At 41.3% G+C, this 14,533-nt stretch overlaps 1 protein-coding gene across 1 annotated transcript in view; it reads right to left on the reverse strand.

Annotated features, from left to right (window-relative positions):
* raver2 (ribonucleoprotein, PTB-binding 2) overlaps window positions 1–14,533 on the reverse strand; it is a gene marked incomplete at its 5' end in the record, with an annotated part of 74,334 nt that overhangs the window by 27,160 nt on the left and 32,641 nt on the right. The window contains 2 exons of the mRNA XM_083911356.1: window positions 4,843–5,007; window positions 6,992–7,299. Coding sequence (XP_083767482.1) covers window positions 4,843–5,007; window positions 6,992–7,299 — 473 coding nt within the window. The remainder of the gene's footprint in view (window positions 1–4,842; window positions 5,008–6,991; window positions 7,300–14,533) is intronic.

The raw sequence follows: 14,533 nt of genomic DNA on the forward strand, positions 1-14,533 counted from the left end.
ATGCTTTGGCCAACAGGTAGAACAACAGATTAAACTACTTTAACCCACTGCCCCATAAGCTCCATGGTATGATCTGTAAACACAGCAGGTTTTTCTGTCAGCATGCATGTAACTAAGAGCTAAAGATTGAAAAGTACGAAGTGTGGTTTTGCAGGAACTTAATGGAATACAATGGAAGCTTCCAAATAAATGGTCTTTTCCCAAATGCATTTATATACAGTAAGTGTGTGTGTGTGTGTGTGTGTGTGTGTGTGTGTGTGTGTGTGTGTGTGTGTGTGTGTGTGAGTGTGTGTGTGTGTGTGTGTGTGTGTGTGTGTGTGTGTGTGTGTGTGTGTGTGTGTGTGTGTGTGTGTGTGTGTGTGTGTGTGTGTGTGTGTGCGCGCGCGCGTAAGCGTGCAGAAACCAAAGATGCTAAGCTAGCTATTTAGTGTGTGTGACAGCTCTTGACCTCGAGTTGTGGTCACCAGCCAAAAGATGCTGACTGAGCAACCGGCATTGCTAAGACTGTGTGTGTTTGTGGTGTGTGTGTGTGTGTGTGTGTGTGTGTGTTTGACAGTTTAAATGGCCACATCAGATGTCTGAACTGGATGATGAGGTCACAACAGCCCTGTCACAGTTGTCTGTGATGAAAGGTACATGACCTGTCACAGTGACAGATTTAACCGTAAAGAAGAGAGACTTAGTGGGTGAAAGTGTGAATATTATTAAAAGAAAAAGATAATTTAGATGTGCATGACTCCAGATAAAATAATGAAGAGAGCATTAGTCTTAAGACTAGGTGATCTCACATGAATCAATTCTACTAAATCAAAGTTGAAATTCATAAAACAACGAATGTTTGTGGAGGTTTTTTATTATCTTTTTTTGCAGCAGAAGATCGAATAAAACTTTGAAAACACTGCAAATTCCACCAAAGGAGGGCAATAATTGTGTCAAGCATCTGAGGATTGTACTTGGGAAGGCTTTAATTAGCTGTGTCACAATGAGTGTCGATGATTATGAGGAACATGTTTGTTTTGTTAGTCAAATTATCATTTTCTGTTGCTTCTGAATAAAACAATGCAACTACAAAATAAAGTGCATTATATGATGTTTTTCCCCCTTACAGTCTCTTTGGTTCATTGTCAAAAAGTGTTCATTTGTTGACTGGTTTATCCATTTTTAATCAATCTTTATAGCCATCCGTGCCTATTTTATAATCTGATTTTTAATAGTCCTCTCGTCTATAACTGTATATAAATGTTCTTTTTACAAGCGTGTGACGAATAAAGCTTTCAATTCAATTCAACACATTACCTGATACTGTATCAGACAGAACTGTCTCTACTGACATTGCCTTCACTATAACTGATAGAAGTGCCATGCCAACATACTGGTTTTACTGTGGTTTTAAAGAGAAACATTGACCATCATCAACCAGCTTTGTGTCATTGCAGTGTGTGCAGAGCTCCCCGCTCGCTCAGATGAATCGGACAACTCTGTGGAGCGGGCAGATTCAAAGGTCTGGAGCCAGTCAAATACTTACATGTATCCACAATATTCTCTGATGATTCACCCCACATTCTTGCACAGCTCATTTTGTTTCACTTGGTGCTGAGAACAACATGTTTTCTTTATTTAGTTGACATCTTTGTTTCTCAGCTACTGGGATGCTTTCTGTCTGTTGGACATTAATGGTTCTGCTCACTCTTTATTTTTATTATTTTTTACCCCAAACAAGCATATCCTGGAACGACTTTAAAGTCCTACACAGCACCAGCTGTTAAAAGCAGCAAATACAAAACCTTTGATTAACTCAGTAAAGTATATTAAGACCTGCATAACTGCACACTGTGCCCAGTTGAATACATATTACTTCCAAGAGCAGAATAAACATGTCAGCACTAGTTTAACACCTTTCTCTTTGCATTTTATGTATAGACATCTAAATAAACACCTACAGTTTTGAATTGTATTGAATTGTATCTGATAGGTACAATGTAACATAGATCCAATACAAAGCATGAAACTGATGCAGATAGTTTATAGCAAATGCTAATTTTGTCCCTTGTTGGGCCCTTAACAGTACAGTGTAATAAAATAAAACAGCTCTCAGTATCATACACCCACAACACACTACAACCAGTTCAGTAAATTGCAAAACAGCCTCAAAACAAATGTGAGTTCTTTTGTGCATGTAATGGCTGCTCCATAATATAAAATATAATGACAATATCAAAACTTGCACTAACTGTGGCAAATGATCCCGGCTGTTGTTCAAGAACATACAGGATCATCATCTACTGTATATATGTGTGTGTGTGTGTGTGTGTGTGTGTGTGTGTGTGTGTGTGTGTGTGTGTGTGTGTGTGTGTGTGTGTGTGTGTGTGTGTGTGTGTGTGTTTGTGTGTGTGTGTGTGTGTGCGTACGTGCATGTGTGTCTTCACTGAACTAACACATGACAACCTTGTGGCGCGAGACTAGAGTAACCGTCTTGGTTCAGCCTGCCATTCATTTTCCCTGCGTCCTGTGAATAGTGAATGCTATTGTTTTCATTAACCCATCTGCATCCGTACTCCATTTCTGTAAAAACCATCCACCCTCTCTAACTCTAAAGTTTTTGGTTTTTAATTTACTCTCAGCCATCATTATTACATTTACAAATAAGCCTGCCAACAAGCGTCTCACTGTGACTGACAGGCTACCTCTCACAACCATTTCACTTCAGCTCTCCAACTCTCCCGTCTCCCTCCGCCCTTTATTAGGCCTGGCACTGTCAGCCCTCTTCTCTCTCACTTCATCCTGTCTCTAATAGGTCTGGCATTCTGTGCAGCCTGGAGGGCTCTTTCGTGGGTAGCAGAATTATAGCGCTCAGGGCCAAGGCCACAGGTTAAGTGCACTCTGCACAGAGGAAAAGTAACTAGAGGGCTGAGTTGTACCTATGAGCACAGAGAAGGGGGATTTATGTAAGACAGATTGCAGCTGACGACATAGAAGCAAACATCATATCATACGAAGGTTTGCATGTTATTAAACTGGGGATATTGTGAAAATAGAGTCAGCAGCCTGCACACCTAAGTCTCTTGGATGCCCAAATATATCAATCTTTATGGTGGAAAATGTTAAGACAGGCTGCACTAACCACAGCGAGGTATGTCCCCTAAAACACAGCGCACTGAAAGTGCTTGAGGCACAGCCTTTTTTTCAGCAGAGACGTTTGGTTGGGTCTGGTTGCTATGATGTGGAATATCAGAAGAAGTGAAAATGTCAGCCCAAGGTCGAGTCGTTGCTCTGGATGAAGGGAAGGCAGAAGCACGTATGGAGAGAGGAAAGACACCCTGGTCTATGTGGGTTCATGAGATTTTTAATTTCTTATACATGTAGGACGTGATGGTTGGTCATTGTGCTATGTGTACTGCCACTCCTCCGCTGAGTGCAACAGTTTCCCCAAACTTGAACCTTTGTCAACTCTCAGTGCCCAGAAAAAAAAATGCAGTGCTCAGTGCACAATAGACATAGACAAACACGCTGCTACCGATGTAGTATAGTGCAGTGCTCCCACTGCAAAGATTCAGATAACTTTATTGTACATTAGATGTTCATAAAATGGAAATTCGTCTTGGCACGTAAGACAACCTGCATACAGACACAACATACGAACAATGATGCATCTTAAATGACCAAGTGGCGATGATAAAAGTGATGTGCGGATTGTTCTTCCACTGGCAGTGCAGTGATGTTTGGAAGTATATTCAGATAATTAAAAAAACACGCTCAACCCAATGGTTACAATGGCTTTGCAGCGCTCTCCCACACAGGCAGATTAGTAAGACAATACCAGACTACTTGTTTGGTTTTACCTGGCATATTTTCATAACCCTGTATATAATGTTTCTCCATCCCATTCATCGGTATACAAGGTTTCAAAAGTATTTCTAGTGCATACATGCTGAAGTGCAGTAACACACACACACACACACACACAAACACACACACACACACACACACACACACACACACACACACACACACACACACACACACACACACACACACACACACACACACACACACACACACACACACACACACACACACACACACAAGCAAATACTGCACTGTACATAATAAACGCTGAACCATAGGTCAAAGCCTGCTGGCTCTGCAACAGTGAAGCAACATGAGCTATACACCCACAAAGCATCATGGGACGAGGATGATGTGGGTGTATTGATTTCTATGTGGGAGTGGGGCAGAGGGGTGGAGCTAAAACTGGAAGTGCAGCAGATGACAGATACCCATTGAGTGATGTCTAAATGGGAATGTGGGGGTTCTGCGGATGTAATGGGGCAGGGTGGTATACAATACAACTGAAGTGAAACAGAGCAGAGTGGGAGGGAGGACGTTGAAGGGTGGAGCTGGTGTCAGAGTAACCACACTTCACCATGGAAACAGTTGCTCAGTGATGCTGCGAGATTGGCCAACAGGGACGCTGCCCCCTGGATTTTAGATAACAACCTCTCACCTGGTGGTGGGATCCTTCAAGTGAAGTTTGTGAGACTTTACCAATGAATAATGTTTTCTTTTATAGCTGAGAAAATGGAAAACTGAATTTGAGAACATTTATCTTAAATCTTGGTTTCACTTGTTTGACTTGTTCAATGAGCAGCAACCTCTTGGATACATCATCTGCAGCTGCGATCTCACTCGTAAGAGGTGTGAAAACTAAAGGCTCTGTCACATTTTTAGTAAGGCTGTTAATGCTTGCTAATTTGCCATATTTGAATGTCTCCGCTTACAAAAATACTACGTACTGTAAGTTATTATTATTAAATTTTTTTTTACAATATAATACACACTCACCTGGCAGAAGACTGGCTTGTAGGTTTCAGAGAAGAGCTGGGTCAGTTCTTCAGAGTCACAGAGGCCCAGTGGCAGCCGGTTTATACACAGACACTTGGAGTGCAGGTTCTCCTCTTTGCTCAGCTGGTTGACGTCCATCCACTGCACCATCAATGAGCGATCCTCCTGCACAATTAAGAGTAGAGAATTCAATCTTTATGACACTGAACTCGCTCCACACTCCTACACTGCTTAAGAACCCTTTAGTTTTTAGTTTTAAGTTAGTTTTATGTTAGTTAGTTGTTAGTTTATTAGTAAATATAGCCATTATATATTCTTCCTCTTGGCTCTAAAGTGCTTATTTGAAAGCTTGTTAGCTCTTGAGCTGCAAACTTTCATCTATGGTTTTTGTTCCAGCAAATACAAATACAAGGTAAATCTGTGGTATAAATTAAATTTAAAATAAAGTAAACTGCACTAAAATGAGACAAAATGTTTTTTGTTCAGCATTACTCCCCACAGATGATTTTTTTATGTTCAAACTGCAATTTCATGCTTCCTACTTCCATAATGAATTGAAACCAAAATCAACTGGCAGAACCCGTATTTGTACCGATTATCAGTTTCAGCCAAGTATTGTGGAAGTAAATAACTGTGAAGGGTGTGGCCAAAGACTTGGAATGTATCAGTCCTCTTTCTACTCTCTTTTATGTTTTAATCAAATCACGCCAGCTTGTCACAGTTTTGTTTGGAACTAAATTAAATTAAAATTAATTAAATTAAGTAGAAATCGATGCCAAAATGTTTTGTTGTTGTTGTTTGTTTGTTCTGGTTTTTTTTTTATAAATATTCATTATGAAATTAACTGAACTGTTTTTAAAGTATTTCAGCATTTCATTATCCTACCTTTGAATGAGCACAGACTCATAGAGTAATACACGTTCATGAAACAACCTCTAAAGGCAATGTACTCAACATTCAGAGCATTAATAAAGCACACGGGTCAGCAACCTTGGGCACGGGGTAGCTTCAAATCAAATCAAATCGACTTTATTTATATGACACTTTTCATACTTTTCAGTAGCACAAAGTGAGAAAATAAAAGCACAATAAAACATGGACAACTAAGAAACACCATGAAAACCCAAACCTCCCAATCCCACAAATATACATACAGAGATACACAAAGACATACACACTCACGCACATACATAGCCCTTCGCACACACCCACACACACTCACACACACCCACACACATACACCAACTGTCGCTGAGGAGACATGGCTGGGCACCGAGATCTGAGGTGAGGTAGAATCTACCTTTGGGGGCCGCGCACACCAAGAGGAATCATGGTCCATGACTGCAGGGGGCGCGACCACAGTGACCACCCAGCCAAGGAAGAAAGGAGGCTCCACACCAAGGTGTAGAGCTTTCAAGCCACCCGGGCCAGGGCCAAGGGACAGAACCCCCAGCAGTGGACCAGAAACAACTCCCAGTGTGGTCGGCCCCCAGGAGGTAATGGCGTTCTGAGTAGAGAATGAAGTCACTGTGTTGTTATCTGAGTTTCTCTCTTTGTTGTGATAGCCCGTTAGTGCATGTGGCTGTACAAAACAGTATTTTGAGTACAGCACCTTTGATATAACTCTTTCACATGAAAAATGTCTTCTTTTGAAAAAAATTACTGCTTCAAAAGCCTTTTCGCCTGCTATACAAGTACCTACTCAATGTGAAGAAATTTCAGTACTTATATTGCCCAACAACTATATAATTCTTGACATAAACAAATTAAATGTAGTTAAATGTATATGAAAAGTGAGTAGAAACATAAAAGGCTTTTCATCCTGTTTTTCATGCAGAATACAATGTTCTTGTCGTTGATCTTTCTTAGACATTGTAATACTCCCAGATGGAAAACAGTCAACAATGCAAAAAATCGGTATTGACACCAATATTCGGCCGATGAATCGATACATCCCTAATAAATAGGCATCCAGCTTAGTCTTGGCAAGTAGTCCAATCCAGTATATCGTTTTTTTGGTACAATCAGGTAACTTAAAGTCAAATGTCAGGAGCCCTTCAATACAGCCCTCTTACAGATAAAGCAGCAACAACATCAAGTAATCAAACATGACAGGATTATTTTAACAACCATTCATCATCCAACATACCATCGGCCGGCCCAGCAGCTCTGAACGGGCCCGTGAAGCAGAATCCTTCTTCATGTATTCAACAAACCCATATCCTTTGGAGTGGCCCGTCAACTCGCTGTACACCAGAAAGGAGCGCTCGATGTTCCCGTAGGCGCGTACCAGCTCCTCAAACTGCTGGGCGGTGAAGGTGTGGGGCAAGTTGGTGAGGCAGAGTAGGGAGTCGGTGGGCTGCAGCGTGACGTTGATCAAGCGTCCCCGGACAGTGCTGTGATGGAGGGAGCGGATGGCATCCTGAGCCTGGTCCCCGTTCAGCAAAGTCACAAAGGCTGGAGGAGGGGACATTATGGACAAAGCGACGAGAGGAAACGACAGACAAAGACGAGAACAGACACAAAGAGAGACATGCAGAGACATAAATGGACAGGGACGCGTGAGAGAGACGAGGAGACACGAGACAAACACAAACATACATGTAAAGCAGACATTCAAAAACAGGCAGAAAGCAGTTTGTGGAGAGTGCGGGATGGAGACAGTGAAAAAAACATGCACAAAACAACTCACATGAAAAGCAAAGAAATGAACGACACGCCGAATGTGGCAAAGTGACAAAAAATAAGAGATAAGAGAGAAAATTTGGGCACAAACAACCAAAACCACAGACAGACAGTCATAAAGACAGACCAACAAATACACAGAGAGAAAGACAACACATTAGCTTGAAAGCCAATAGGGAGCCATTACGTAGGGGGATTCCACTGTGATACACACACACACAAACACACACCCTATCTCATCTAAAAACGGATTTATCTCAGAGAAACAATAATATTGATGAATACTGCAGTTAATTACTGCTGGCAATTGAATTGTGAGACCTTAAGACAAATGTTAGCCTTTTTTTCATGGCAGTGGTAACATTTTATGTCACATTTCAAATTCAATTTACTCCCAATCATCACAGAGTATCTCTTCCAATCTCTGCCCAAGAATCACCTTCGTTTCTCTTTTGATGATCTATTTCCCTTTCTTGAAACTGAAAATGTTATCTGTATTTGAAAGAAGAGTTCCCTTTTACTTCAGACTCGTAAAGCACAAAAGTTTTCACCTGTGCAGGCAGAGGCTGTCAGTTTTTGTCTACAAAATGAGAAAAGGCTAATGTTACAATCCAGTGAGTGAAGCTTCGGCTAGTATTCCCAGGAGACTTCTTTTCTTATTATTATACCAACAGTGGTACCTAGCTCAAAAAACACAGTGTGTCGAGGCCCATTGATAAAAACACAGAGAGGGAGAAAAAACAGTGTGACACTAAAGAGAAAAAGAGAAAAGGTGTGTTTAGAGTATAGTGGGTTTTGTGAGGGTTGTGTATTTTAGAAAAAAAATGAAAATGTGTGTGTGGTATATATACAGACAATGGGTTGAAAAGATTGAAAAATAATCTATACACTCGTAATTTTTCAATTCACCAATGACCTGATACATGATGTAAACAACGCTGAGGAGGTAACACTGGACCCAGCTATCTAGAGTGTCAAATGTAACTTCTAAGCAGGTAATGCTTTGTGACATCCTGTGAAATCAGCCGGCCAGAGAATCATCAAATTACATCACAGCCGGGCAAATATGGATTAGACTTCCCATCATCTCCCTAAACAACTTACGATGGAACAACTGAACAAGCCCAGTGTTTATGCTGCCCCACTGGACCTGTTCCAGTCGCCAGCAGGAGAACAGTGAAATTGCAATATGCAGATCTCAGGTTTGGCTATTTAAATTCAGCAGGCATTGCTGAGAAGGAGCAGTAACAATTACAACACCCTCTGGCACCCTAAAGTGTCAAAAGACAAACAGAATTATTTTAAACAGGGCATGACTGAGATCATATCAAACAAGAATTAAAATAAAAATGCATTTGATACTGAGACTTCTGGGGTCCAGTGTAACCATGGTAATGAAATCAGGATGCTGTGTTCAGACTTTTACTGAATCACTGCATCACTTCTTAGTGCCCATAGGAGAACAAATAAAGGGCCTTACTGATTAGTACAGCAGAATAGACTGTGTTGATTTAGCTGAAAGTGTGTCTAATCAATGTGACACAGGAAAAGTGTTTTTTTTATTTGATTTTGAATCCATTTATTAAAGTGCACCTTGAACAACTAGATGGTTGCAGGCATTGCACTGTGTGCTTCTGACCTGCAGGGAAATATCAGCGTGCCTCCAGGGGTCTTTCCCGTGTACGAGAACATAACCCAATGTCTTTTATCAAAGCTCCAACCTCACATGCTGTTATTCTGACTATGTAGTCATGAAAATAGTGTTTCACTACTGTACATACCAACTCCCACCATGTATAAATTGGCTTTTGTTGAGGAAGTTTATTTCAAACACAGATTATTCTATGTTGGTTCAGATGTGTTTTTTTGTTTAGAGTTTGAAGCCGCTATAATACTTCCTCCCTGCATCCACTGCCTGCTCTGCTGTCAGCTTGGCTGGTCAATGTCAAATTATTTTTTTCCAAATACCCTGACATGAAAGCAATTATCATCTTTCTTGCATGTCTCACAGCGTTTCCCTCCAAAGTCCTACCCTGTTGCCTGAGAGAAATGCTGCGTTCCAGAGCCATGGAAAGTCCGAAGTTTTGGACCTTCAATTAGGCAATGTGCACTGGAAGGACTGTAAAAATGGAACCTCCTACTATCGAATTTTAGGGAGATCGACCTACCCTGAATTCACTAGTAGGAGGTTCCTCTTCGACAGGCATTCCAGTGCACTTTGCCTTGTTGGAGGTCCAACATTTCCGACTTCCCATGGCACTGGAATGCAGCATGAGCAGCGCAAGTGAAATGGAGCAACGGATGACAGGCAGGAAGCTTGGCAAATCATTTTATTGAAAAATTTAATATTTTTGAGTTTCAACACCTGGTGGATTTCTTTTACATTTCAGTGTGCCCTACACTTATTAGGAGCATTTTAAGATTAAAAAGAAACATGTAAAAATGCTATAAAGATAAGAATTGCTTTAATATATCATATATTGTTATAATGTGATGGTGTCTCAAAGGATATTTACCAAAATCACCAGTAACAACTGGACTTGCATTGAGAAACAAACAAAAAACAAGACGCACAACATTTTTGGCTTTACTTGCCTTCATCAGGGTGGTGCCCGAGACCGTTTCCAGTGTCCTTATATACACCACATCGAATTGAACTGTCGTGTGATCAGTATAGATACCATGTACAAAAACTTCTCAGTTATGTTTTTCATTTAAAGTTTTTTTATAGAAATAACAAGAATAGAGCTACTCCGCACTCTCCAATCGAGTGCTCGTCAGTGCGCATGCACCAGATTCCTGTGAACACGCCCATGTCTTCTCTCATCAATAAACTGTATGGAGTACATGCCACATGGAGGTAGGCTGGCTAAATTCCTTATAGATAGCAACTGCTAACGTCATTTAGTGTAGGCCTGGCTTGAGGCATTGTGCCTGTGATATTGTAACATGCGCAAGCAGGGAGAGGGGATCTGTGGCGTGTACACGAACTGTGAACTGCCATGAGTGGACAGGACGACACAGGCGCTGTCGATTTTTGCAAAACTATAACAGGCTCTACGTGCCGTGATTTTTTTCTAAGACCGGATGATTTATGTTGTTCTATCGGATAATAGTGTTGGCTTCAGTGAATATGATCAAACAAATGATGCAGACTGGGACTTTAAAATGCAAAACTTTAGGTTCAAACTGGCAACAACAACATGATATTAAGAAATAGGCTAAAATAAAAAAAATAGGGCTTATTACTTCATTTTGGTGAAGCAAACCTAATCCATTCTATCACTACAACGGACTCTCTTCTCAAATGTAACAATTTAAACTTTCTTTAAATATTTGAGTTATTTATCAGTTACTTTTTCAAAATCCACATGAACAACTCTGTTCTCTGTGTGCCCACACTGAGCGCTGCAGCTTCCATACAGCTGCTGTTGATTCTATTGGACGTACTCTGCTGCGCTGCAGTGGGAGGCGTCTGAACCAGCATCCTTGTCCGTGTATTTCACCACTTGTTGTTAAGTAGTTCAACAACAGTGCTCATCAGCACCGCCGTTGCAGAGTAAGAGAAACACTGAGAGGGATAAATTGAATATTTTAGAAAAAGTCAAAAAAAGATGCGTGACTTAAGATATTGATGTCATCAAGCAAAGTCAAAAGTAGATAGCGCCATCTACTGTTTAAAAAGGAAATCACGAATAATTTGTCATCTCAACAGAATTAAATCGCCACACGAGTAAATATTTTTAACTGTCTCATGATGCATATTGCATCCTTACCAGAAACAGCATGAAAGAAAAGTCCAATTAGTATGAGTATGAGGTGATGATTTACTGTTTGCTATGCCCCACCTGAAAAAACACTTCAGCGTCAAAAGCAAAATCACATAATGCCAAGTTTCATGGCTGATCGTGAGAGCATGATAAATAGTCAGGCTCCACAGGAAATGGAGAGTTGAATGCTTGAGTTTAGGTTACAGGACCACAATACATTCAGTGATTGTTTGTTAAATTATTCAAATGAAAACAGCAGCAGCTGGTGTCTCTGCCACTCATCAGAGGCAGCAACACAGCCAGAAAACAGCAGAATGATGAGTGATTTTTGGTGCTAAAAAATTGTGCTTCTATAAAGAACTATGATTTCTCAGTTGAAGCTGGTTACATCTATGGGGTTACCATTCTAAGAGAGCACGTTCAGCTCCTGCACAGCCTGAAGGTATGGCAAAAAACAGTCCACTTTTCAACCACTATTACATATCTTGCAAACAATCCATCACAATAGCTATATGTGGCATCTTATACAGGGCTTCAGAGCTATGACAAGGCAATGGCACAACACACATAAGTGGTGGTGGGGGGGTGGGGGGGGGGGGTGCAGGCCGTGAAATCAACTGTATGTATTTGATGTGGAGCAGACAGAAAAATGTGAAGATGGCTTAAAAACATCTGCACAGGAACACCACCTCTTTTGTCTTACATCAAAGCTGCAGTCGGTATCTGCATACCTCGACATAAAGACAGGCAGAGTCCACATATCTTGGCTAAAAAATATGACAGACTACAAATCCACAGTACAAACTGCTCCTCAGTATGTGCATGCATCTATGACTCATGTCAGGTAGGTGCTGGAGTCTTGGTTGGAAAATATCAGCCAAAAAAATGAGCTACAACTGGTACATGTGCTCCGCAGGCGTCGTAGGTTTCACAGAGAACATCAGCGTAGGCAGATCTAATACTGGGTCAGGATTGGGCTAACACATACAAAATCTATCCACATCTCTCTGAATCTTTATCATCTTTCTTCCTCTACCGCAACGGTATCTATTGATCCCTCAGTTTTGTCTCTTTGGGCCTTTTTTTCTCACTTTTCTGCTCTCTGACTACTGTATTTCTTCATATCTATTGGCTTCATGCCTGTCTGTCCTTTGGTCTCTCTCACCACTTCACTGTCAGTTTCTCTATCTCCATTTCCATCTGACTCTGTCTTCAGACACTGCCTCCACCCAAATCAATTACCTCAAACCCCATCTAATACTCTTACACACACTCGCACACATTCACACATACACTTTGTAATGGATCTCTTACACTAAGCTGAGAGTCTAATCTGGTTTTAACCCTGCTAAGTACACTACCTAACATTAGGCAATACGAATAGATGGAGAGAATATGGTTTAGGCTTTATGCTTAAGCTCTCTCTCTTTCTATTGCCTCTAATGACACAGTGCAGCCCGACAAGTGGGGGCTGACGTCAAATCCTGCTAAATACTTTCTCTAGCAGTGAAAGAGAGAACGCTAAGATACTTAAATAGCTTACAAAATAATCGTATAAATCACAGCCTGGCAATCACTCAGCGGGTTTCCTAGTAAACCTGGTAGAAAAAAAGACAAAGGGGAATCATGAAGAAAGAAAAAAAGCGCATTTGTCTCCGCTTCTGAACGTCTCGATTATGCCACACGGTATATGAAGAGTATAGGAAAGGAAAAGAAAATCTTCTGTTGAAATCACCTCAAAGGCGGCAATTCTGCTGGTTCCCCAGTTGAAGTATTTAATTACAAACAGGGGAGTTACGAACGCCGCGGTGGACCCCTGAAACTCGAGGGGCTGGTCCTTGTGCTGTGTGGAAGGTGGTCCCTGCTGTTTCATCTCAGCCCCGGGGCCTAGATGAAAGTCTTAGGTGGAGAGAGAAGTCTTACGGAAATAAACAACTCAGTGGGCTGACAGGGGGAAACACTCCAGAATCTACACATGCAATTGCTTTCTTGATGACTTTAAATGTTTTGTAACTCCTTGAATTTCATGCTGATAACTAGGAAAGTGGTGTACAATTTTAATTGATTAGTCTACAATTGAATAGTATCTCCCCTCACCTACATTTAGATAATCAACAAACCATGCTGTTATTTATGTAAAGATGGACCCTTTTTTAGCCATGCCACTGGCATGCGGCTCTAGGGATGGTGATGACGGACGGATGGATGGATTCAAGGGTGTAATTTCGGTAACACTTTCTATGTAGCCCACAATATAGCTCATTTTGAGGGCATTCATAGTGAATTATAATGCATTCATAATGCTTCATGACTACACTCATAAACACACATAATGCTTTCTGATGCACTAGATCAACAGTCATAAAACATTATAAATGTGACTTATAATGATTTAAGTGTCTTGTAGATGCTCTTGACTAGTTTTAAACTAGAGGTTGACTGGTGGGGTTTATAATACATTACGACTACCTATACTCACCTACAGGCCCTCCGTGAAGAGGGGAACACCCGTAAAGTTATCCCGGGCTAAGGAGGTCGAGAAAAAAATCTTCTCTTTTTTCCTCATTTCTCTTGTAATACATGCTACAAGTATTGCAAGAAAAGAGAAACTACGGGAGGGCGGCACGTGGTGTAGTGTTTAGCACTTTCGCCTCGCAGCAAGAGGGTTCCTGGTTTGAATCCGGGCTGCGGCCCTTCTGTGTGGAGTTTGCATGTTCTCCTCGTGTTTGTGTGGGTTCTCTACGGGTTCTCCGGCTTCCTCCCACAGTCCAAAGACATGCACTTGTCAGGTTAATTGATGACTCTAAATATGAGTGAATGTAAGTGTGAATGGTTGTCTGTCTCTTCTGGCGTCCTGTTCAGGGTGTACCCCTCACACCCAATGTCAGCTGGGATCAGCTCTAGCCCCCCGCGACCCGGTTGGGGTCAAGGGACAAGCAGTTGAAGATGACGACGATGATGATGTATGGAGAAAACAACGGGGGGAAAGCAAAAACGCCAGATGCCCTGTCACAATAGGTCAAGAGTTAACTGTTGATCAGATTCACCCCTTGAAGAAAATAAACAATGCTACGTTTGAATAGAACCTCAGACCTCTGGGGCTACAGAATGCCAGGTTAACTATGAAAAAATAATCTTTTCCTGGGCACGAGAGAGACACGTGGTAGGCCTGCTCACATATGCACACACATATGCTATAACTTTATACTTCTATTCATTTTGACATTTTACATCCT

This window comes from Echiichthys vipera, assembly GCF_963691815.1.
Source record: "Echiichthys vipera genome assembly, chromosome: 3".
NCBI classification, from domain to species: domain Eukaryota; kingdom Metazoa; phylum Chordata; class Actinopteri; order Perciformes; family Trachinidae; genus Echiichthys; species Echiichthys vipera.